This window comes from Miniopterus schreibersii, assembly GCF_964146895.1.
Source record: "Miniopterus schreibersii genome assembly, chromosome: 14".
Lineage (NCBI taxonomy): Eukaryota > Metazoa > Chordata > Mammalia > Chiroptera > Miniopteridae > Miniopterus > Miniopterus schreibersii.
Genome location: NC_138114.1, coordinates 20027919 through 20053472, shown reverse-complemented (window position 1 = coordinate 20053472; position 25554 = coordinate 20027919). Strand labels below are relative to the sequence as shown.

The 25554-nt window shown below is 46.2% G+C and overlaps 1 protein-coding gene and 1 pseudogene across 2 annotated transcripts in view; one reads left to right on the top strand and one right to left on the bottom strand.

The window, feature by feature from the left end:
- HKDC1 (hexokinase domain containing 1) overlaps positions 1-16749 on the top strand; it is a 35196-nt gene extending 18447 nt beyond the window's left edge. Inside the window, exons 11-18 of the mRNA XM_081158595.1 lie at positions 1212-1357; positions 1451-1570; positions 5443-5538; positions 5730-5829; positions 7406-7589; positions 9893-10048; positions 12623-12856; positions 15835-16749. Of these exons, the coding sequence (XP_081014721.1) occupies positions 1212-1357; positions 1451-1570; positions 5443-5538; positions 5730-5829; positions 7406-7589; positions 9893-10048; positions 12623-12856; positions 15835-15979 (1181 nt within the window). The 3' untranslated portion in view covers positions 15980-16749. The remainder of the gene's footprint in view (positions 1-1211; positions 1358-1450; positions 1571-5442; positions 5539-5729; positions 5830-7405; positions 7590-9892; positions 10049-12622; positions 12857-15834) is intronic.
- LOC308567311 (small ribosomal subunit protein uS2-like) overlaps positions 1-25554 on the bottom strand; it is a 558798-nt pseudogene that overhangs the window by 343627 nt on the left and 189617 nt on the right. The window lies entirely within an intron of this gene.

Here is a 25554-nt window from a genome sequence, read left to right as displayed (position 1 = left end):
CCAAGCCCCATCCCACCCCTGGTCCTCTGTGCTCAGCTGAGGGGAGCCACTCCACAGTGGAGTCGGTTCTTTAGACAAGTTACTCCACCTCTTTGAACCTCATGATCTGCACCCAGAAACGATGACCTTCGTCTAATGCTTTATAGCTTATAGTTTGCTTGTGAACATTTCATTTCATTCTTCCATCCTCACAACCACTCTGTATGTTACATAAAGAGAGAATGAGCTCCATTTTATAGATGCCAAAACAGACTCAGAGAGGGTAGGTGACATACTTAAGGTCACACAGCTGTACTTTGGACCTCTCAACAACAAAGATCTTTTCCAGGGCCAATGACCTTGGAGCCTACATGGGGAAAAAACTGAGAGCAGTAAAGATGTTGTTCAATTATTCATTCCTTCATCCCTTTTACCCTCCTGCCTTCATCCCTCAGAGTTTTATTAGGCACTTACTATACGTCATGACTAGGCTCTGTTCTAGTCATGGCGATAGAGCAGTGAGGGAAACACAGTCCCCACCCTGGTGGAGCTTACGTTCTGTTGGGCTGGCAGACACTAAACAAAGGCCGTGTGATGCCGTGTAAGACAGGTGCTGTAAATAAAAATAGAGCAGGGTGAGGGGAAAGAGAGCTGGCTGGGCACCGGCTGGGGTTATGTCTTTGGTAAATTCAAGGAACAGCAAAATGATCAGTGTGGCTGCGGCAAGGTGAGTGAGGCAGAGAGCCGGGCGAGGGGCCTCACAGAACAGGCTGATGCCCTGCGATGCGGGAGAAGTGAGATACGTGATGCCCCTGAGGGCTGAACTCGATATGGTTTCTTATTAGTCAGGTGGGGTGTGGGAATCCGGGGAGGGAGAGCGGGGATGGGAAGAGCCGTTCTCTTCAGGGGGTAAGCGGCTCCTCTAGCCACACAGACAGGATGGAATCACTTTCCAGAGTCCCCTGCACTCAGGGCAGCCTGGCCTGGTTCACCCTCAGAGGCTCCTGGCGCATAGGTGTCGGGTGTGGCCTTTAGCAGATGCCAGGACAAGCAGGCTGACCTCAGACAGGCTCTGAGTGCCTGCCAGGCACTCTGACACTGCGGGGACCTCTGCCCCTCTGGCCCTGAGCCTGGAGGGTGGCTCTGAGTCTGCTCCCCACCCCCCCAATGCCCCTCCACGAGCCCCTGCTCCGCGCATGCTGGTGGCACGGAGCCCCTTTTCTCCACCGCAGAGAAAGGAAATTTTCTCGCCCTGGATCTGGGGGGAACCAACTTCCGAGTCCTCCTGGTGAAGATCAGAAGTGGGCGGAGGTCAGTGCGAATGTACAATAAGATCTTCGCCATCCCCCTGGAGATCATGCAGGGCACCGGCGAGGAGGTAAGCGGCGGGCTGAGGGTTCTGGGCTCCCACGCGCCCGCCTGCCGCCCCGGGGGCCCTGCCAGCCGGTGTGACCGCCGCCCTCTCCCCTAGCTGTTTGACCACATCGTGCAGTGCATCGCAGACTTCCTGGACTACATGGGCCTCAAGGGGGCCCAGCTGCCTCTGGGCTTCACCTTCTCCTTTCCCTGCAGGCAGACAGGCATCGATAAGGTAAGACAGCCCCCCACACTCACAGCCAGCCCAGGGGCTGCCCTGCTCCACCAGGGGGATCTCAAGGTGCCTCTGAGACACTGTTCATCTTACGTAGGGGCCTGAGGTCAGGGCAGCTGGGGACACATGACTGAGAATTTTAACCATTTAATTTTTCTATTTATGATGTTGCATTTTTCATTATTAGGTTTTGGATTGAAGTTCACAAAAGAATTGAGGGTAATATACAATAAAGGGACATGTGCGTAAGAGTACTGTTAAAAGAGAGGTCAAATCACATAGTGGAGAGGTAGAAAGAGGTCATGACCAGTGACAGCCCCTTGTGACACGTAGGCAGTAATGTTATGTGTGTCTTTCTGGGCAGCCAGGGTAAACAGGAAGCACAGCGGATTGTGGGGTTTATTGTCTGATGAACGAAAGCTTGCTGGTGTATCAGAAAAAATGCTTTTCTTTCCTGACATGAGACTCTCAGAAGGACTTTATCAAATGGACACTTACTTAATTGACATTGGTGAATGTCAAGGATAATAATTTTAATACATTATTCATAATAATTTAGAAACATATATCACAAGGTCTTTCTTGAGGTTCTTGGATAGACACACAATTCACCAGCTCATGGAGCAGGGAGCGCTCTCCCCCTCTGACAGGCTCACATCAACCAGGCATAAAGCAGGGTGCGCCTCCTGAATCTGCACAGAGAGCTCTGGTCAGCATAGCAGGTCAACCAGAGGGCTCACGACAATAATAATAATAATAATAATAATAATAATAATAATAATAATAATAATAATAATAAAATGGCACCAAAGACTTATTAAGATTTTGTTTAATTCACTTAGTGTCTCCATGAGATACACACTATTTTAGTTTTGTTATATTTTTATCATTTTTAAGCTGTGGTAAAGTATACGTAACGTAACACTTAGCACTTTATTTTTAAATGTGCAGTTTTTTGGTATTAAGCACATTCACATTGTTGTGCACCCATCATCATTACCCATCTTCTGAACTTTTTCATCTTCCCGGACTGAAACCTCACATCCATTCAGCAAACACATCCCATCCACCCCTGCCCCTGACCTCTGGCAGCCACCCTCTACTTTCCGTCTCTATGAGTTTGACGACCCTAGGTGGAATCATACTGTGTCCTTTTTGTAACTGACTTATTTTACTTAGCATAATGTCCTCATGGTTCATCCATATTGTAGCATGTGTGAGAATTTCTGTCCTTTTTAAGGCTGAATAACATTCCACTGTAAATATACACACTGTTCTAAATCACTATTTTGTAGTTGAGGAAAATGGAGGCACATAGAGGCTTAGTGAGTTGTCCAAGTTGCCAAACTTATAAATGGTGGTGGAGAGTTCCAGCCCGGCCCACTGCCCAAGACCAGGGCCCAGAGGCCAGGAGGCCTGCTCTCCATACCAGAGTTTCTAAACTATTTTGGCTATAATGCACGGTACACCTACATGTATGTATAATCACCCCCCCCAATCAAGAAATAAAACTTACCCTTATTGTGTACATTACACTATACTTTCTATCCTACTTCCCTTTTTTCCTATAAGGAAACTGAGGCATGCAGGGCTCATCTGATGGGTAGGTACAAAATCAGAACTGAAATGCAGCCCTCTGGGGCTCTGAGGATGCCATAAAAACAAACACTTCAGCAGGCCTCCAGCCGCTCAGAGAACGGAGAGAGAGGGGTCAAAAGACTGAATTATCTGGTAATAAGGCTGATTTCTGAAAATTAAAAATGCCAAAATGCTAAGAGCCAGAAGATCCACTTCTCAAGATTCCATTTCTTAAACATGTACCCAAGGAGAAGTAAATGAGGCTGTTCACTACAACACTGCTTTCTAATCACGAAAAATTAGAAACAACCCAAATGTCTGCAATAGAGACTAAGTAAATAAAGTATAGTATATCAATCATATGGATTGATTACTTGATTTTTATTTAACAGACACACCTGTCGTGCTTGGTCTGTGTCAGACACTGTTCCAAGAGCCTCACAGAATTCCTCCCTAGCGGGGGGACAGCAGAGTGCGCTAGTTAAGAGCGTGCATGGGCCTGGAATCTCATAATCTCAGTTTGAATCTTGGCTTCTCCACTTACTGGCTGTGTGACCTTGGGCAAGTGATTTGACATCTCTGGATCTTGGTTTATTCATTTGAAAAATGGAGATAAAAATAGTACTTAACATATAGTGATGTTTTGCGGATTTTTAAATTTTGTGTAATTATATTTGAGGGATATTTCACTCAGTGAAGGAATGTATCAGATCTATATTAACTGACCTGGAAGGTCTGGAGATACATTATGAAGTGAGGAAAACAAATTGCAGAAGTCCACACACAATACAAATTTATTTAAAAATACATGTAAACAGCAAAAGATCTGGAAGGATTCATATTAGAGTGATACTAGAGGTTAGCTCTCAGATTGGGGGATGAGAAGTTAAAGGGGACTTTAATTTTTTACAAGGGTAATGCATTCCTGTATTACTGCTGCCTTTAAAAATTAATACACGGTGGGGGAGTGAAGCCATGTGCAGCTGTCCATGGTCCTGAACAATCAATGGGCTACAAGATACAGCTAGCTGCTCCTTTTTACCCAGGACACTGGGCCTTCGGGCCTGTCTCAGAAGTTCTGACAGGTTCGTGAAGACACAATTTAGAGGAAGGGGGAAACCAATGAAGCAAAGCCACTGATGGCTGGAGAGAAAAAAGAGATTAAAATAAAGCATTACTTTTGTGTAACTGCAACTAATAAGAGAGATTTTTCAATTGGGAGTAAATCTCTAATGTTTTACAAATATCCACCAGGAAAGGAGCAAGGGAGCCCAGTTTTCCAGACTGTGGAGAGGAGGAACACTGGGTTGAGGGCCTCAGGTGAGGTGGTTGTCCAGCCTGACAGGGGGCACTGCCCTCAGAGTTGCTGCTCACCTCTCCTATCCCAGGAACTCTCCAGGCCTTGATGGCACAGCTCTATCTGCCCTCACCCCACCTCAGCTGTGGAGTCTGAGGCTAGACTAACTGCTATTCCCAGCTAACAGATAGCCTTTGCTTCCTTGTAAAAATTAAAAATACTTTTTTCTTAGTATTATAAAAACGATACATGCTAATTTTAGGAAAACTAGAAAATATAGACAAACAAAGGAGAGACTAAAAGACACTCATAATCTTGCACCCAGAGAAAACCACTATCAACCCCCTGGAATATGCATTGTTTCAGATGTTTTGTCAGAAGAGACAGACGGGGGGGGGGGGTGGGGGAGAGAGAGAGAGAGAGAGAGAGAGAGAAGGAGAGATGGATTGATTTTTAAGAGTAATAGAATGATCCGCCATCTGCATTTGTTTAATGTGTGTTTGCTTAGTGTGTGGTGAACATCATTCTCTAACATCCAGTGTTCTCTTACAGCATGATTTTTTTATGGCTATATAACATTTCCTATATTGATGTACAAGATGATAGATCCATTTTGTTGGAATGATAGGATGCCTCTAGTGTTTTACTGTGGAACACTGCTTTGATAAACATTCTGTAGCTTTATCTTTAGTCACATCTTAATCTGTTCTTGGCTAGATTAGAAGTGGGATCACTATGATCCAGGCCTTTGTTCTGTGCAGTCAGGGCCAGGGAACACAAGTTGACCAATGATGGAATATGAATTGCTGCAATTATTCCGCTCAGCAGTAGACCCCGTCTGAGCATCATGCTTTGTATTGCCTCTGGGCCTAGCGTTAGTGCTGCATAAATGGAAGCAGTCAAAAGCACACACATATAACTACCTATTAAATGTTGAGGTTGTGCCCTGGGTCCCAGAAAACTACTGCTCAAATGAATTTCCCCTCCTTTCTTTCAGGGGATACTCATTGAGTGGACCAAAGGCTTTAAGGCTACTGACTGTGAAGAGGAGGACATGGTGGACATGCTCAGGGAAGCCATCAAGAGGAGAAATGTATGATATGGTGCTGAGGCTCATGCCTGACCTAGTCCCTTCCCCCAGACCCTTCTGCTCCACCATCCTACATCCAGACCTATGACTGTGACCTGTGTCTCTCACTCCCACCCTCACCTTGGGTTGATATGCCCCTCCTGAGTCTGTTTGGCTTGCACATTCTGCCTACAGTAGAGCTGCTTCCTTTGTAGGAATTTGACCTGGACATAGTTGCAGTTGTGAATGACACAGTGGGGACCATGATGACCTGTGGCTATGAAGATCCTAATTGTGAGATTGGCCTGATTGCGGGTAAGTGCTCAGGCATGTCCCATTGGCCTACTCCCATCTGATTCTTTGGAGGTTCCTTTTTAGCATAGTCAGGGACAGGGGAGGGGAAGGCATTGCTCCATTTTACAGAGGCTCTAAAGCTGGCTTTGTCCAAAGCAGAGATGAAGTTAAGATTGGGACACTGGGTTTCCTAATTCCTGTCTTTATCTAGTATCTTTCTTCATTAAGGTTACTAAGCCAAGGTTCTTCTTTCTGTTGAAGAAGGAGAATGATATAAAAAGAGGGAGCTTTCAGATGAGGGCCTTGGAACAGGTCACCCTGGGAGGAAGGAGAGCTAAATTGAATCATGTTAGCCTGAGGCTGGTTCTAATGTACAACTTCCTGTTTTTTGACCTTTTCTGGCTGTCAGGGTGCACAGGGAAGAGATGGAAGGAGAAGGGAGTGCCTTGAGGTGATAAAGGCATTTTCAGGGTCTTTGGGAGAAGTCTGGAAGTGATTAAGGCTTAAGGCTAGGGTGGGTTCCAGTGGGATGATTCTCATTAAGAGGAAGGGAGCCCAGCTGGTGTGGCTCAGTGGTTGAGCATTGACCCATGAACCGGGAGGTCATGGTTCGATTCCCAGTCAGCGCACATGCCCAGGCTGCGGGCTGGGTCCCCAGCAGGGGCCATGCAGGAGGCAGCCGATCAATGACTCTCTCTCATCACTGATGTTTCTATCTCTCTCCCATTCCCTTCCTCTCTCTGAAATCAATAAAAACATATTTTTTTAATAAAAAAGTGGGGAAAAGGGTGGGAGCTGAACAAGTGGAGATGGGAATGAAAGGCATTCCAACGGACTGGCACAGGTTAAGTAATGACAATCTGCGAAAGTCGTTCCAGTTGATTGTCTAGGGTTCCTGGAGGTGAGTAGTAGGTGGAACAAGCAGGTGGGAATATACTGAGATGTCTTCAATGCCAAGTAAGAGGTTTCATCTCACTCTAGCTCTTACCCACTTTGTGACCCTGGGCAGGTTACTTATTCTGTCTGGACTTGAATTTCCTCATCTATGCCGGGGATTGGGTTAGATCTAGGAGAGCAAAGGGGGGAGACTTGTTTAATTAAATATAATAGTTGCCTGACTATTGTGTTGAGAATAGTTCTGAGGCCAGGTAATAGGCAAAAGAGAAGAGGGTGGCTTATAGATGCCAAACATTAGCTTGTGCAAACCTAGACGATCCTCACGGTTCCTTCCAGCTCTGACTGCTAACTCTGCGACGACTTGGAAGCACACTTTGTGTACCTATAACTTAGCAATGGTGATGATGATGACGACATCACCATTTCTTGCATACTTAACGTGTGGAAGATGCTGACGAACATCATCTCACTTTTCATAACAATCCGTAAGGCAGGTATCGTTTCCTTCTCGCAGGTGAAGAACCTGCATCTCTGAAAGATGAGATGCTCGTCTAAGGTGACTCAGCAGCGGTGTAAAGCTGGAAGCCGCGCCCAGCTGTATCTGGCTCCAAGCCTAAGTCCCTGTCCCCTGCACTCTGCTGCCTCTTTAAGACCCGGTGGTGTCTTCCAAAGACTGAAGCCTCTTCACGATTCCCTCCAGGAACAGGCAGCAACATGTGCTACATGGAGGAGATGAGGAACATCGAGACGGTGGAGGGCGACGACGGCAAGATGTGCATCAACACGGAGTGGGGCGGGTTTGGCGATAACGGCTGCATAGACGACATCCGGACCCAGTATGACAAGGAGGTGGACGAGGGGTCCTTGAATCCCGGCAAACAGAGGTGAGAAGGCCGATGCGTACATTTATGCAGGGTGTGCACGTACAACTTTTCCAGATCTGGGGGGGGTGTGTGTGTGTGTGACATTTTCATATCATTGACATTATAGCTTTGTATATCAGATGTCACTGTATTATCTTAATTAAACAGAAGCAAAATATCGTGACAAATTTTCAATAAGTAGTAAGAAGGGTTGCCTTTTTCTAATTCCCATGGGACACCATACGGGCTAGTGGTGGCTTTGGAAGCGAGGCAGAGGCTGTCTGTGGGTCAGGTGTCCTAGAGCAGGGGCATGGTGGCCCCGTGGGCCCTCTCAGGATGGGCTTCCGCCTGAGACGTAACATCCTCCGCCTGCCAAGAGCTGGCTGCCAGGTGGCTGACGTGTTGTTCTGGGTGAGGAAGTGGCCACAGGTGAAGAATGGGAGTCCTGGTTCTCAGTCATGATGTCATGTCCCAACATGGGTGACAATCACTTGTGAGGTGTATTTCAATGCCTAACCATACGAAAAACACTGAAAATAATGGATGGTTCTTTTTTAAAAAAAAAATAGTGCATTTTCCCTTGCATTCTCATATACCCATCTTCCTGAGCAGGGGAGAAAGGAGTAAATAGGGATGAGCTATCACGCTAGGAATTGACCATTAACCTGGGCTTGTCCATTAGAATAGGGGCTGGCAACCTTTTTCTTTTTAAAAGAAATGTTTTCATTAATTTCAGAGAGAGGAAAGGAGAGGGAGAGATACAAACATCAATGATGAGAGAGAGTCATTGATGGGCTGCCTCCTGCTCGCCCCTTACTGGGGATCGGGCCCGAAACCTAGGCATGTGCCCTGATCAGAAATTGAACTATGACCCCCTGGTTCATGGGTTGACGCTCAACTACTGAGCCACACCGGCCAGGCAAACTTTCTATAATGTACGGGAGAGTAAATGTTTTACTATCAGGTCAGAACTAAACTCAGTGTCTTAATAAACAGAGTAAGATGGAAATACAGATTTGTCATGATGGGTGATACTCAAGTGAAGAAGTTGAACAGGTGAAGAAATGCAATGAGATGCCTGGGCCTCAAACGCCTTGGTAATGGTTGAACTGAGAACGCTACATAGAAGAGGGCCTGTGGTTCCTCACCTTCCTTTGGCACTGGGCTTTGTAGCTGGAAGGCAGGCGAGCTGTGGTAAGCCCAGCTGGACCAGGGATTGCTCCAAAAAGAAAAAATCAGATAAACGTATTTATCTCTAAATCTCACATTGGGGCATCTAAATATCATGGCGCTTCTCAAGGGGCAAGTTCCTTCTGACTTAGTTCTGTGTCTGAACCCACTGGAGCTTACATTTTTGGAGAGAGAATGTGAGGCAGCACATTGGGACTTGCTGGCATCACTGTCTGTTTCATTTGGGTTCCTTGGGTTCACATTAGGGCCTGAGCAGTGAAGAGAACACACCAGTCCAGCACCCAAGCCTCAGGCACGCTCCGCCTTCCGTTTGGCCCTGCAGGCAGCGGCAGTCCAGCTCTGCGTCACTGTGACAGATGACGGCCACTCACAGCAGTGCCGGCTGCCTGGTCAGCGCCTGCTGGTCACAGAGCACCTTCTCCTCTCGCTGCCTCCCCCGTGTCACAGCCCGATGGAAAGGGGACAGGGAGGTAACGCTTTCTGAGCACCACTGGTGTGTGCAGACAGTATAAACGTATTACCTCATGGAGCAGAATCTCTAGCGGAGCAGATTTCTTCAAATATAAAGCCTCGAGAATCTCCAGTGGGACAGATCTGTAGTACAAACTAAGGGGAATTGGCTTTGAGGCCAGGAGAGGGACTAGCCTCTGCTCAGCGCCTGCTGAAAACTGCATGCTTGCCTCCCGGCAGTCTTGTGCGGTCAGTGTTTTGTTCCCTGTGTTTTTAAAAATGTATCTTTATTGTTGAAAGTATTACAGGTGTCCTCTTCTTCCCCCCATTGATGCCCTCAATCCGGCATCCCCCCCACCCTCCCGAGGCCTTCTCCGCACTACGGTCTGTGTCCATGGTGGTTATGCATATATGTTTCATAGAGGCTAGATTAGTGCTTGCCCAGGTCGCGCCCTAGCATGTGGCAGGGCTGGGGCCTGGGGCCCGGTCAACATGGTTCCACAGCCAGGCTTTCCACATCGCTGCATCTCTCTCGGCCTGCTGCTTGCTCTGAAACACTGCGAACCAGGCAGCTGGCGCACGCCAAGGGTGCGCCTCCACACCCCGGCCCACGGTCCTTTTGGAGCCATTCATCAGCACCGATTTTCCTGCTCTTACCAACCTTGCCCCTCTTTCCCAAACAGATATGAGAAAATGACCAGTGGGATGTACCTGGGGGAGATCGTGCGGCAGATCCTGATTGACCTGACCAGGCAGGGCCTCCTCTTCCGAGGGCAGATTTCGGAGCGCCTCCGGACCAGGGGCATCTTTGAAACCAAGTTCCTGTCCCAGATTGAAAGGTAACATGTGGCCAAGTTCCCCCGCTCAGTGTGAGGCGCTGATTTGGGTGTGCTGCTGTCATGCCGGGGTTACGCAGGTCTGAGACTTAAAAATAAATACAGCAAGGCCAGATCAGTCGGGGGGTTCCTCCTGGGGCCGCCCCCTCTCCAGCTGCATCAGGACCACAGCCCGAGGGTGTGCACACAGCTGAGGGGCCGGCAGCCTGTCTGGGCCCCGAGGTTCCTAAACTGTTACATTTTATGTCAGCTAACCTATAAATATTTCAAAATATATTTCTAAAATATGAGGTTTTTTTAAAAAAAAAATAACCACAGTACCATCATCACACCCAAAATAGCTAATGATAAACCCTTAATCTCAAAATATTCCGTCAGTGCTCCCATTTCCCAAATTGCCTAAAAATGTTGCTGTTTGAAAATTGACTTGAGAGAGATAAACATTGACTTGTTGTTTCACTTATTATGCTCATTCGTTGATTCTTGTATTTTCCCTAACTGGGGATCAAACCCACAACTGTGGCTTGTCGGGATGATGCTCTAACCAATGGAGCTACCTAGCCAAGGTTAAAAAGAATGGCTTTTAAAATTAATTTGTTTACATCAGTATCCAGACAAGGTCCATACACTGTATTTGGTTGATACATTTTTTAAATCAATAGACTTCCTTCTCTCTCTCGTTTCACCTCATAATGTATTTGATGAAGAGACTATCCTTTTGCCCTATGAGTTTCCTGTTATAGATTTTGCTGCCTGTAGTATTTAACATTTTCGTCTGTCTCTTATATTTCCTTCAAACTCACAGTTAGACCCAGATCCATTGTTAGATTTAGTGTTGAATTTTAGACAAGATTTATTTCATAGGTGCATTGATGTTATCTGCCTCTCTTTTATGATGTTGGTAGTTATTGATGCTCATTGCCTAGATCTGATTTCACTAGAGATTGTAAAATGATTATAATTTAATGCTATCACTCTCGCATTTATTAGCTGAAATACTTCTGGAAACTCCCCTAGATCAATTCTTTGGTGTAATTATTTTAAATGGCTGCATCTTGTTACATTCTTTTGCTATCCTATGATTTATTAAACTTTTCCTTTAGTATAAGATGGCTAGATTGTCACTTAAGAAATTTCTGCAGTTCTGAGTGACACCATAATTATTGTTTTTGTACACATAGTCATTTGCACCTCATGAGTGATTTCCTTAGGAGCAGAAGCATTTGGTTAAAGGAAGCATTTCCCTGTGGACACACTTTTTAAAAGATAGTCCCAGTTCCCACCACCACCGATTATACACACGTGTCGCTTTCACTGCTTTTCCTTCCAGCCCAGGATGTGATCAGAGGCTTTGTGTTTGGAATTTCTCTCCGCTGGCTTCCCTTCACTTAATTCTCCTGGTCTTTATAGCCAGGTACCAGCAAGCCAAAAATCATTCAGGAAACAAAGAAAACTCTTTCTTTTTTTAAAAAAAAAATATCTTTATTGATTTCAGAGAGAGGAAAGGAGAGGGAGAGAGAGAGATAGAAACATCAGTGATGAGAGAGTCATTGATCGGCTGCAGCCCGCAACCCGGGCATGTGCCCTGACCGGGAATTGAACCCTGATCGCCTGGATCCTAGGTCCACGCTCAACCGTTGAGCCACGCCCAGCTGGGCAGCATTAAATATTGTCATGCAAACTCATCTTTAAGGTCTCCAAAGGATTCTGCTGTCTGGCTACACCCCCGTTTACCTGTTGAATCTGCTACTTGGCCACAAAGGTTGTCTCTCGGTTGTTCTCTCTTGATAACACCCTTCCTCCTGGGTGTTACCCGGACAGTCAAGGCTGTAGCTTCGTATTGTTTAGCTTGGGAGTCAGAGCCCTGTGAGTTCACTGTGAGATAAGCAGGATCTAGACTCGAGGTTAACAGGTCCCCACGATGGGTGCTTCTGTGCGTGTGCTATGGCCCTGCAGGTTTCCATGCACTGATTGTACGTTGTGTATTCATTTAGTCGTTTGCCCATTGAACGTACACAGCCCCGTGCTGGCTGTTGCTGAGAATACAGTCTCACCCCCAAAGAGCGTGGAGTCCGGTTGGAAAGAGAAAGCGCAGAATCAGAGCAGCTGTGACGAAGGAAAGTTGGCCAACGGAATGGGCCTGGGCACCAGAGCTAACACGTTGGGGGGGGGGCAGATCGGTGTGAGAGGGCCTGTGTGTGCTTGTGTTTGTGTTTGAACCCCTGCTCCCTAGTCTCTGTGGGCGAGTCTCCAGCACACTGAACCTCAGATTCCTCTTCTCAAAAGGCTGCCTGATGTGTTGGTTGCTGAAACGAATCAAAGCTCCTAGGGAGATGAGACAGTTGAACGTGCCTAGCATAGAGGTTCTCACGCTTTATTTTTTAGGGTGATGGGACTCCCTGGGGGTGGCACAACTTAAGACTCACCTTCTAAGACTTTCTGCCCCAACTTAGCCATTGTCTGGATCGGCTTCTCCTGCCTCCTGCTGGGACACCTGGGGGGGAGCTGGCAGCCGTGCCCGACGGCTTCCAGGTCCCGCACGCAGGTCCTGACGCCCCGCTGTCCGCCCGCCTGCAGCGATCGGCTGGCGCTCCTCCAGGTCAGGAGGATCCTGCAGCAGCTGGGCTTGGACAGCACGTGTGAGGACAGCGTGGTGGTGAAGGAGGTGTGTGGGGCCGTGTCCCGGCGGGCGGCCCAGCTGTGCGGTGCCGGCATGGCTGCCGTCGTGGAGAAGCGGAGGGAAGACCAGGGGCTGGAGCGCCTGAGGATCACCGTGGGCGTGGACGGCACCCTGTACAAGCTGCACCCTCAGTGAGTGCTGGGGAGGCGGGGAGGGCGCGGGGGGAGGCCCTGCTGAAAGGCTGAGCCCCAGCTTCCCGTCTGTGAAAGGCGGGCAGTGGTAATCTCCACCTCAGGGGGCTCCATGAAGATCAATGGCTTCATAGGTGGAAGGTGCTTCCCACAGTGCTCAGTAAATACAAGCGATGGGTTGGTTTTTTTTTAAACATATCTTATTGATTTCAGAGAGAGGAAAGGATGGGGAGAGAGAGAGAGAAACATCAATGATCAGAGAGTCATTGATCGGCTGCCTCCTGCAACCCGGGCATGTTCCCCGACCAGGAATCGAACCCCCATCTCCTGGATCCTAGGTCGATGCTCAACCGCTGAGCCACGCCCGGCCGGGCCAAGCAGTGTTTTTTAACTGACCTCACAGGGGAGCAACGAGAACTGACTATTTTGTATAACATAGAACATTGTCTAGTATGAACTGGCTATAATTTTCTTACTCAGAATAAGTGGACGGAAGGGTTAAGAGCCCCGCCAGGCCACACGAGTTTGAACCCAGTGTGTTACCCCCGTAAAGTGAGGACGAGAGCCACACCTGCCTCGTAGGTCGCTGTGAGGATGAAATTAGACAGTGTATGTAGCGTGCGTGGCACATCGCAAAAGCTTCAATGATGACGGCTATAATTTTTATTTTCGTTTAGTGTTTTACATTTTGTTTTGGTGGAGAGGAAAAGCATTAACAAGCTTATACAAATTTTCAATCACGTTGAAATGTGCACATGAGCATATTATTGTCATCCTCGATCACTAGCTAACTGCTCAAAGTAACTGACTGGTCTCTTCTTGTGGTTTTCCCCTTGGGGTCACATATTTTTGTTGTGGTGCTTACAAGCCTCTCTCTTGAACCAATACTTGACCAAGGAACAAAACCACATGATCATTTCAATAGGTACAGACAAAACATTTGGTAAAATCTAAAACCTTTCAAGATAAAAAGTACTCAACCAACTAGGAATAAAGGAACTTCTCAACCTGATAAAGAGAATCTGTGAAAAGCCCACAGTGGGCATATTTACTGCTGAAAGACTGGATGCTTTTCCCTTAAGATCAGGAACAAGACAAGGGTGTCCACTCTCACCGCTGCTATTGAACACTGTGTGGCTTGTAATGCTGCCTCCAGGTGGTTGTGTGATTTTTGTCTCACAGTTGAATCTTGATGCAAGGAGAGAGAGGTTTGTAAGAATTGGACCGAAAATATGTGACCTCAAGGGGAAAATCAGGGATAAATCTAGCCAGGGCAGTGAGGCAAGAAAAAGAGGTAAAAGGCATTCATATTGGAAAGGCAAAAGTAAAACTCTCTTTGTTTGCAATGACATGGTTTGGCAGATAGAAAATCCTAAGGCATCCACAGGCACACACAAAAAAACTTATTGGAATAAACAATTTTTACAACAGGATTAAAAAGAATAAGATATTTAGTAATAAATTTCACAAAACAAGTGCAAAACTTGTACATTCAAAACTATAACACGTCGTTGAAAGAAATGAAAGAAGACCTAAATACATGGAAAGACATTCATGTTAATGGATTGGAAGACTTAATATTAAGATAGCAATATTTCCCCAAATTGATAGTCAGATTAAACATAATCAGTATCAAATTTCTCGCAGACTTCTTTGCAGAAATCAACAAATTGATCCTATAGTTCATATGCAAATGCAAAACAATCTTCAAAGAAGAACAAAGTTGAAGAACTCATAAAAAAACAAAAACCCAACAGCTAAAAAAACCCAAAACTCATCATACTTCTCTATTTGAAAACTTACTCTAAAGCTACAGTAATCAGAATGGTACTGACGTAAAGATAAGCACACAGATCACTGGGACAGAATTGAGAGCCCAGGAATAAACCCATACATTTATGGACAGCTGATTTTCAACAAGGATACCAAGGCCATTCAATGGGGAAAAAATATTCTTTTTAACAAATGGTGCAATCGCTGGATATCCACAGAAAAAAAATAAAGTTGGACTCCAACTTCACTCCATGTAAAAAATTCACTCAAAATGGATCAAAGACCTGAATTAAGAGCTACAACTATAAAACTTCTAACAGAAAACATAGTTGTAAATCTTTGTGACCTTGGATTAGACGATATTTTAAAATATGACATTAAAAACATAAACAACAAAAGAAAAAAATAGGTAAATTGGACTTTATCAAAATTAAAAATTTTTATATATCATAGAAAGTGAAAACAAAGCATGGAAGAAAATATTTGCAAATCATATATCTGATGGGGGACTTATATCTAGAATATACAAAGAACACTTAAAACAACTCAACAATAAAGCCAAGTAACAAATGAGCAAAGGATTTAAATAGACATCTCTCCAAAGAAAGTCTACAAATGGCCAATAAGCACTCAAAAAGATGCTCAATATAATTAGTCACTAGAAAAATGCAAATGAAAACCATGAAACACCATTTCGCATCCACTTAGGATGGCTGTAACAACAACAACAACAAAATGACAGTAACAAGTGTTGATCAGGATGTGACAAAATTGGAGGCCTGATGCAATGCTGGTGGGAAACAGTTTGGCAATTCCTAAAAAAGAGAAATATAGAGTTCACCTGTGACCCAGCAGTTTCATTTCTAGGTCTACTCAAGAGAACTGAAAACTGACTAGTTGTACAAAGTTGGACAAGTTTCTTAACTTTTGAGTGTCAGTTTATTTATGTAGTAAAGATAGTAATAATTATTTTCAAACTACTTTTGTTATACTTTGATGTTCTGTATATGAAACACCTAGAATATTCTCTGGTATCAGTATTTACTCAATAAAAGGTAAAATTAAAACAGCTATTTTAAAAAACTGTGTAAGCTGTTCTAGAACCTTGAGAAGCAAGCTGGGAGCAACAAACTAGATTGACAATTTGTAAATATGCTGATTCCATATGTAAGTGCTGATTATTATTTTTTTCTCTTTTTTCATAGCTTTTCTTGGATATTGCAAGAAACTGTGAAAGAACTAGCCCCTAAATGTGATGTGACATTCATGCTATCAGAAGATGGGAGTGGAAAGGGAGCAGCTCTGATCACTGCTGTGGCCAAGAGGTTACAGCAGGCACAGGAGAACTAGGAAGCCCTCATGGTTGGGTCCGCTGCGACTTGGATGCTCACAAACCTTTCCTCTGGCGGACGAGATGATCAGGGGCCAACAGGCAAGCTTCTGGCCGACTTCGCCTTCTGGATGGCCGAAAGAGAACCTAAGGTTCTCGGGTGTTCTTAGCATTTTGTTACTGGTTTTCAAGGGCATTACATGATGTCTCTATTTGGCATATTTGGGCCCAAGATGAGTCAAGTTGTAAAATCAAAGCATATGGCTCAAGAGATTCCCTTTCAGCAAATTTTTCAGTTGAGGCCTCATCTGTCAGTTCTCTATGGCTTTGGGTCTTGTGGCTACTGGACTTGGCAACATATGCACGATCTGCCCCTGTGGCCTGGCTGGCTGAGCTCCCGTTGGTGTGCTTCGGCCATCGCTGTAGTAGACTGGGCCCTCTACTGTGGATACACACTTGAGAGGGCTAGGGACTCATGTCATAAACCGGAGATCTACTCTAACTTGTCCTTAACTTGTCATGTTGACTCCAAAGACTTTGGAGTATTCAGCCCCAGGATGGAGGAGGATTGGTTGCCAGGGAGCCTGTAGGAAGCTTTTCACGCTCATAGGCAGTAGTGTCAGCACGCTGTAGGAATTTTTCTCAATATGCTTGTGTCATTGGGAGGGGTGTCATTTGGGGCACCTGTTTTTCATTTTACATGTGGTTTATGTTGTTATTGTTGATACTTGTTTTAAGAACTGTTGGATATATGAAATCCAGTAAATTAATAAAAAAGATTTTATTTCCCAAAAATCTTTCATGAGGCATTAATGTTTCACCTGGGAGGCTTACTTGGTCACTTCATGCTCTGCTGGTGGAATAAGGGGCACAGAGTCATGTTGCTGAGAGCATCTCTCTAGTCTAAATTTCTTACCAACAGTGGGAAAGATATAGAAGATCTTCTACAATATCTTTACAGATTTTCCAAATTTCATTTGAATGAATACTTCCAGCGGCTTTATCACATGCCCCGCAGTCTAAAAGAGTGAGAGAGGGGGCCCCTGGTGAGAGAGAGGCCTGCTGGGGCTGGGGACAGATGAGGGAGCTGGGGTTCTCTGGGAAATTATTTTCCCATACATTCAGTCAACATGTATGGAGATACTGCTGTGGGTGGGTGCTAAATTAATCAAAATGAACTTTGCTGTATTTTAAGATTATATCTCTCTGGAGAGAGGTTGTATGGATTTATTAAATTTATCTTTTGGCCCTAGCCGGTTTGGCTCAGTGATTAGAGCATCAGTCTGCAGAAAGAAGGGTCTCGGGTTCAGTTCCGTTCAAGAGCACAGACCTCGGTTGCAGGCTTGATCCCCGGCCCCAGCTGGGGCATGTGCAGGAAGCAACCAATCCATGACTCTCTCTCTCTCTCTCTCCCCCCCCCCCCCACTCTCTCTGAAAAGCAATGGAAAAAATATCCTGGAGTGAGGATTAAAGAAAACAATTTATCTTTCGTATTTTAAGGTTACATCTCATTGGGGAACTGTTTCACCTGGTCAATGCTGTCTTAGGGAGCCCCAGGCCTTGCTGTCCTCTGGCTCTCTTTCCCCGGCTCTCCCGCTCCTTGGTAAGACACGTCCAGCTCCAGGCCTCCTCCCTGGTCCTGCAGGGGGCTCCCCCTGACAGATGGCCGGGCCCAGAGATGCAGGGAGTGGCCCCAGCACGCTCTCCCACAGCCTGGCCTCTCAGCACAGGCTCGGCGGATTGAGGAGGTCGCCCAGTCTTGGTCTCTTACAAGCCAAAGGAATCCCAGGTATCCAGGCAACCTCGCACATTCTAATTGATGGCATCACAGACTCCTTGCGCCCAGCGGAACCGCAGAGAGGGCAGGCATCGGCTCCTGGCTTTGGACAGGCCGGGCCCCGAAACACCTGGGGCGATGGAGGGCTGACTTCTCAAAGTTGTTAGGCAAGACCAACAACCACACCAGGTAACTGATCCTCAGGCGAGCCCCACAGACTTTTCCCTTTGGGACGAGCATCTTTATCCACATGTCCTAGTCCTGTGGTAACTTTCTCCCTGGAGCCTTTTGGCTAGAAAGAGCAGGTGAACACAGAGCAGGTGAACACAGATTTAAGAATTACATTTCCCCCATGACTCGGACTCTGCAGAGCAAGTGACCTCATTCCCATTTGTCTGCCTTCAGAGTCTTTTCTCTTCTTCCCACTAGCAGGATGGGTGTTCCATGAAAATAAAGACTTGGGTCTCCTTTTTTCTGTTGTCCCCAGAGCCTACCACAGTGGCTGGCATTGGGTAACTACTGGATAGTTCTCTAAATGAATGAATGATTGAATGAAGGAATGAATCGTTGCTTGCCTTTGAATTCTCCATTCTTTTGCCTCACCCAATGGGACTGGAGCATTATACACAGTAGATACCCTATAAATGGTGGTTCAGTGAGTGCCAAGTCCTGTTCTAGACACTGAGGACTCAAAGAAATATAAGATACTATTCCTGCTTTGTAAGAACTCATAGGCTAGCAAGGGAGGAAAGACAGGTAAATATCTGCAATACAATATGGTAAACAGGCCAAGATGAAGACACAATTCCTAACCATGTCCGGAGCTCTCAACGTGTGTGTGTGTGTGTGTGTGTGTGTGTGTGTGTGTGTGTGTGAGAGAGAGAGAGAGAGAGAGAGACTGCACACATGCACGCGTATGGACATGCACCATAAACCCCTTTGGCAATCATGTGCAACCTATGGGTCTTTTCACAGAATAATGTTTTTAAATGCATAGGATTATAAAGGAAGCCAATGGTAGTGAATTACTTATTAGAATGTTCAAGTGGTGATACAGTAATATATGTGCTTACTTATTAATGCATCTATAACAAGACTTAGCAGGAACCTAGTAGTAACCATAATTTTGAAGTCCTGATGAGTATAAACCATTTTTTGGACACATTTGCAACAACAGTACAGATATGAAAACGTCTGTGATTTCTACCGGAGACAAAGTCACAGCTGCTGCTAACACTATTGTTGACCACATTTATAATGTAAGGAAATGCAAAATTTCAATTAGAGGTAACTGAAAATAAAGCTGCAACTTTTTCCCAAAGAAGTTTAAAGATCCCACTTTGGGGAGGTTTTTCTCCCCTTGGGCCCAGGTTAATAATCCCTGCTTGAAATGTTCTAGGAGATCTGGCATATATTTAGGGAGAGCATCTTAGATGGCAGAGGGACACTGGTTTGTACTCAGAAGAACTGGGCGTGCTTCCTGATCTTGTTTCCTCATGTAAGGAAGGAGAAAAATGTAACAGCCTGACAGGGTTACCTGCACTACACGGCTGCATATCTAGGCACGTGGACCAGCTGTAAGCCACTTGCACACATGTAAGGTGATTGTGTTATGGTTGTTGCTGCTGGGAAGGGGCCCATCTTTTCACTGGTATGAGCAACTTGAACATCAGCATTAAGATCTTTCTAAGACTATTGCCCAGACATGTGGGTGGCTAATGAATGGCAATGGGGAAAATGAATCTCTCACCCCCACTTCCCTCCACCTCCACTGTCTTGATAGCCCCTCTCTTGCTGTTTCACAGTTGAAACTCCTGGTAAACCATATTTTGTTAGAGAAAGGATGGGACTTGGGAGAAGTTAATAATAGAGGAGTCTGGTAGTTCATATTTGGGGTGAACTAGGAGGGGCAATTAGGGTAGAAGAGTTGAATTCATTTCTGGTCCAACCAGGGAAAGAATGTAGCTGAGGAGAAAGTGAAGGTACTTTTAAAATCTTCATTAAAAAAAAATGTTTTTATTGACTTTTGAGAGAGAGGAAGGGAGAGGGAGAGAGAGAAACATACATGTGAAATAGAAACATCAATTGGCTGCCTCCTCCATGCCCCCTACTGGGGATCAAACCTGAAACCCAGGCATGTGCCCTGACCGGGACTCGACCTTTTGGTGCATGGGACGACCCTCAACCCACTGAGCCACACCAACCAAGGCAATCTTCATTTTTCACTTTTTTTTTAATCTGAGAAGGAAAGGGAGCTAAGGAAGAAGGTAAATCATTGACAATAGTTTGGGGGATTGGCCTAAAGAGCAGGGACGCACTGACACTACAAGGGACAGTTCCAGGGGGTGTCATTCACATCATAGTCTACATGTGGCCTGGTTTCCATTGGGCCACCTCTGTGGTAACCAGCATGGCTTAGTGTGGCCCTTCCCAAAGTATGTTCTAGGATTAATTGGATGTTCCCAAGTCAGCCAATCTCTGGGGTGACCCTTTAATTCTCAAATAAAATGACTTATTTCTCCATCCTATCTTCTGCATAAAGGCCTAATATTCCAACAAATTTAGCACTCTTTCATGTACCCTGGTCTTTCCTAGCCCTTGGGATGAATGAGTGATGCCTGAGGCTAGTCAGACCTTACCTGCTTTCCCTGCTCTTTACCCAAGTGGGGCTTACGTCCTGACATCAGTCCATCGGCCCTGGTACTGGGGTCTGAGCTACTGCTGCCCCCAGTGAAGGAGCAGGAAGGATTGTGTTGGGTTATATGCAGGGAGAGGCAAGAGCAGGCTTTCAATTGCTCTTCTCTAAGCAACATCATTTTTCACCTACAAAACAGACATGCCATGTGGTACAACTGACACACATGGGTAGAGCTGTTTTTATTTGTGGCAGTGGTAATAAAAACGAAATTCTCTTCTCTACGCATTTCTCTGTATCTAGCTTTTTTGGTTTAACAATACATCCTGGATAACCATTATGATTTATGTTATCTTTTGTTTCTTTTTATAGCTCCTCATAAGCCAAAATAAAATACTATTTGCAAGGTATCCCAGAGCTGATAAAAAGTTTGTTTTAATGTAAATTGTGGAGGGATAGGAGACAGGACTAGGCACAAAAATAAGTGTGATGGTGGGATTCGGGCTGAGGGGCAGAGGAAAGGAGATTGACGTTTCCCAGGGAAACTGACAGGTTAGCCAAGATCCCAGATCACATCTATCTTCTTAAAACTGCTCCACATTTACCCCAACACCTAAAAGCACCTACTATAAAGCACTTATTGCTCACCCTATGGCTGCCTGGCTCACTCGTCTTGGGTACACATGCCTTAACCTGTGTTTGTCTATCAGCTCTGAGCGCCCCCACTCCCACCACTCACCCAGACCCGTTCCCTCCTGTGCCTGGCAGGGAGGCAGCACTCACTGGAGCACATTGGAAACCCCTCTCTCCCCTCAAGCAGAGCTAAGCTACGGGGTTAGCCTCCGGGCCTCAGACGCTAGTGTGCCTAGATTTCTGACTCTGCTTGTGAGGTCAGGGGATGCTTCTGGGGCAAAAACAGGGCGAACTGTCCAGGACTGAAGCTTGGATCTGAACTGTTGGAGAGTCTGGAGTTTTGCACAAAAGGCAATTGAATTGTAGATCAGCTGGGAGGTTATTGTGATAGCCCTGTGCCCTGCACCTCCAGGGCACTGGAGCCTGTGGGCGGACATAACTGGCATTTTTTGCTTGAGATTAGGAAGTCTTTTGCTTCCTCTGTGAAAAGTCTTGAATTCAGTGGACTGTTGTGGTAGGATGGAGTCTCTCTTTCTCTCTCTCTCTCTGGTAAAATGAAGCAGAAATTTGGCTCCAGTTTTTGCAAGGTGGTGGGCAGATGAGTGTTCTCTCTGTTGGTGGAAAGCCCGTTAGAGAGCATGTGGTCATATTTTTGTCCAACATCATCAAGGGCATAAAGAAGCTGTGATTCCAGCCTCAGAGGAGCGAGCTTTTATCTCAACGTGACTCTCTAAGGACCATCTTTACAGCAAGAATTGTCACAGCCCCATTTCATAGTAAGTTTCTTTTGACGCTATGTTTCGGTTGATAAATTCCCTATTATCACTCAAGGGTTGATGTCATTTCCAGACAGTTGTGTCTCTAAGCACCTTCCAGGCCTGGGGGTGGGGGTGGGGCATGGATTGGTGGTGAGAGGCAGGTCCCTGTGTTGTATTTCTCCCTGGGCTGCAGTCTGGCTCTATCTGAAATGGGCTCATCACCTCTGCCCTCTTTCTTCTGTTAGGAAGGACGTTGGGAGAACCTGAGAGTACAAGTTCGAAAGAGAATTTAAGCTGCTCGTTTACACTCTGCCACATTTTGTTTTCTCTGAGTTGGGTCTGGTAGCATGTTCTTTGGAGTAGAACTTGTCTAAAATTGGCTTTGGTTTCTCGATTGGCGAAGAAATTGGATGGTGTCCAGATGCAGGTAGCCTGGGGTTAGATATGTAGAACAATTAAAGGAATGCATGCGTGACCATGCAGCTGGGTGGATGTGATGAGGAACCTTAGAATGACACACATATGTCCTGAGGGCTATTTCCTCCAGGAACTAAGTAGATCCCGGACTGTGAGGGAGTTAATACCCAAGCAAAGCACCGACAGTTTAAATATCCAGTCCAAAAAAATGTCTTCCTCATCAGCCAAATCCTGAGGGCAGGATTTAATCCAGACCTCATGGGAGAGGTGTCAGTGAGCTAGGGAGGCCTGGGTCGGTTAGGAACAGATCCCTGTGACCTTTACTTAACTTTCTCCAGAACGTGGACCAATCTGCAGAGCCGCCCTCATGTGAGTAGGCCCAGCTGAAGGGCAGGTGCTCTTGAAGTTTCTATCATGGTCACCTGCTTTAATAAAAGCATTTGTAAGTCCAGGGCTGGTTGTTGAGTGCTTGTCTCTTCACTAAGAACCATAGATAAGCAGGAGCGTCATCCTTGGGAGGCTGGGGGTAGGAGGAGGGTTTCTCTGTAAGAATTCAGAGAAGGAAGGCCAATGGGAGGAAGTCAGAGGGAGGCAGCTTTTCCTCAGACAGAACCAGCCAACAGTGGAAAAGGCTGCTGCGAAGGGTGAGGTGGCCCCTGCTGGATCTTGTGGGAGTGGGATACGATGTGCCAGGTCTTCCCAGTTCTCAGAGAATGTGCTTTGAGCTCCTGGAGTCTCATCCCCTGGGCGTTCGGTCTCTGAATTGCTAAAATCCTTGTATTTTATCCCCACTCTGCCAAATAACTGGTCCCATTCCTCTCTATAGCTGCACAGCCCTGGGAGGCCTTCTCTCAGAGCATCATCTATGAACTTTTCTTCCATGTGGGAACAAGAAAGAGTGGGAGACAACCAGGACTTCTTTCTCTCTCCCTCCCTCCCTCCCTCCCTCCCTCCCTCCCTCCCTCCCTCCCTCCCTCCCTCCCTCCCTCCCTCCCTCCCTTCCTTCCTTCCTTCCTTCCTTCCTTCCTTCCTTCCTTCCTTCCTTCTTTCCTTCTTCCTTTTTTTTTTAAATTCTCACCTGAGGATATTTTTTCCATTGCTTTTCAGAGAGAGTAGAAGGGGGAGAGAGAGAGAGAGAGAGAGAGATGTCGATGTGAGAGAGACACAGAGATTGGTTGCCTCCTGCAAACGCCCTTACTGGGGCCAGGGATCAAACCTGCAACCGAGGTATGTGCCCTTCACTGGAATCGAACCAGGGACAGGACTGTTTTCTCTTTAATAATTTTTTATATCTTCACTTAAGGATATGTTTTTACTGATTTGAGAGAGAGAGAAAGGGGGAGAGAGAGAGACAAACATCAATCGGTTGCCTTCCGCACATGCCCTGACTAGGGATTGAACCTGCAGCCTGCGTATGTGCCCTCACCAGGAATCAAGCCTGAGACCCTTTGGTGAACAGGGTGATGCTCCAACCAACTGAGCCACCTGGCCAGGGCGGAACCAGGACTATTATTACACTTTTAATGAGTGACTCCACTGACTGTAGGCATCTAGAACATGGCTCTCAACTTTAGCAGGTCACAGAATGGCCAGGAGGGCTCGTTAAACACAAAATTTTGGCTCTGTCCCAAAATTTTCAGTTTGGTAGGTCTGGGGTGGGGCCCAAGAATGGGCATTTATAACAAATTTCCAGGTAACAAATTTCTTGGAGACCGAAACCCGCCCACTCTCTCAGTGAGGCCCAAATCTGGAAAGAGCAGATTAAGCCTTAGGGCATGTCCTCCTGCTCCACTGCTTTCGCTTTCTCTTTTATCAAGGTTCACTTGTCCCTGCCTTAGGGGCCTCCAAAAAAAACTCTGACCCAGACCAATGTGTCTCAGGTCCAAAGTCACTTCCTCCAGGAAGCCTTCCATGAACACCCCAGGACTAGAAGTCATGGCTCTCTATACTTCTTCATGATAGTTACCACACACAGTTCTCAGTTTGTAATTGTTAATTCATGTGATTTCTTAATTTGTATCTTTCTCCGTTAGGGAAGGTAAACTCCACAAGGGTAGAATTTAAGAACAGTTGGAGAGGTGAGGCTGTTGGGTGGGGAATGGTAGTGGATCACCTCCAGGACTGTGGGGGAACAGGCATTTCTGCCAGAGAAGCACCTCATGCAGGGGGAAGGAAGGAAGGAGGTGGCCTGGGACATTCACCAGGACTTTTGGCTCAGGTCTACCCCAGCTCTGTCTAATACCAACCAGAGGTTTGCCCCCTCTATTTTTTTTTTTATTTTTATTTTTTTTTTTTACCAACTTGGGCATTTAATTTCTCCACAGATTTTAAAACCTGAGTTGGTATTACTAGCTCTGAAGTTACTTGCTAGCCCTAAATCTCAGCTACTGCACCCATAAAATAAATAGCTAAAGCCACGGGATGGGACGGACTGAATTCAAAACCTGGCTCTGCTCCTGCTGCATTTCCGTGAGCAGCTAACAGCCTCTTTCAGCTTTGGCTTCCGTGGGCATGAAGAGTGGGCTGCGCTTCCTGGCGTTGTTGGGAAGCTTCTGGAGTCCATGCATGGGAAGTTTTAACACAGTGCCTGGCAGACACGAGGGCTGTGTACCCGAGCTGCTATTGTCATCATCTTTATTATTCTCTTCACCAGTGTCACCATCCCTGCCCCCCCCCAAGGTTTCTGGGAGGTCGCAGTGGGACAGGGAGCTTCCTAACCATAAAGCACCATCTGAAGGCCAAGGGCATCCACGTGCCCCATCCCCGCCACAAGGCTGCAGTAATATGCTCTTCAGCGGAAACCTATGGCCTGTGCCCTCCCTTTTACAGGGTGCCGGCCCCGGTTTCCTCGCACCAGTCCTTTGGTGGCTCTTGATATCATGACAAATGCATCTCTTGTCCTTTTCTGTTCTCAGGGCTCCAACTAACCAACTGAAAACTTCAGGGCATTGTGCCTGAGGAAGAAAAGACCCAAGACACCCACCCACACCTGCTTTGTGCCAAGAATCTACATTTGGGTTGTGAGGACAGTATATGTTGGCCTTTTCGAAAAATGAGACCAAGTGAAAAGACAGCAGAGGTGTCTCAAATCATCCCAAGGCAAGTGCGGGGGGGGCTGAACCATGGTGGCTTCACTCCTCCTTGAGCCAGACCCTCTCTGGCCTTTGGCATTAGGTAGCTTCCTGTCTGTCTCTGCAAAATAAGATGAATAAAGGGATACCCACGTCTCCTGGCCTCAAAGGGTAGATCCTGGAGTTCAAACCCACTTACTTTACTGATGTGGCCCAGAGAGGGACAATCGCTTTCCTAGGGTTACACAGTGATTTGTAGCTGGACCCAAACTCACTCCAGTTAGCTCTTTTGGTTTGAAGTAAC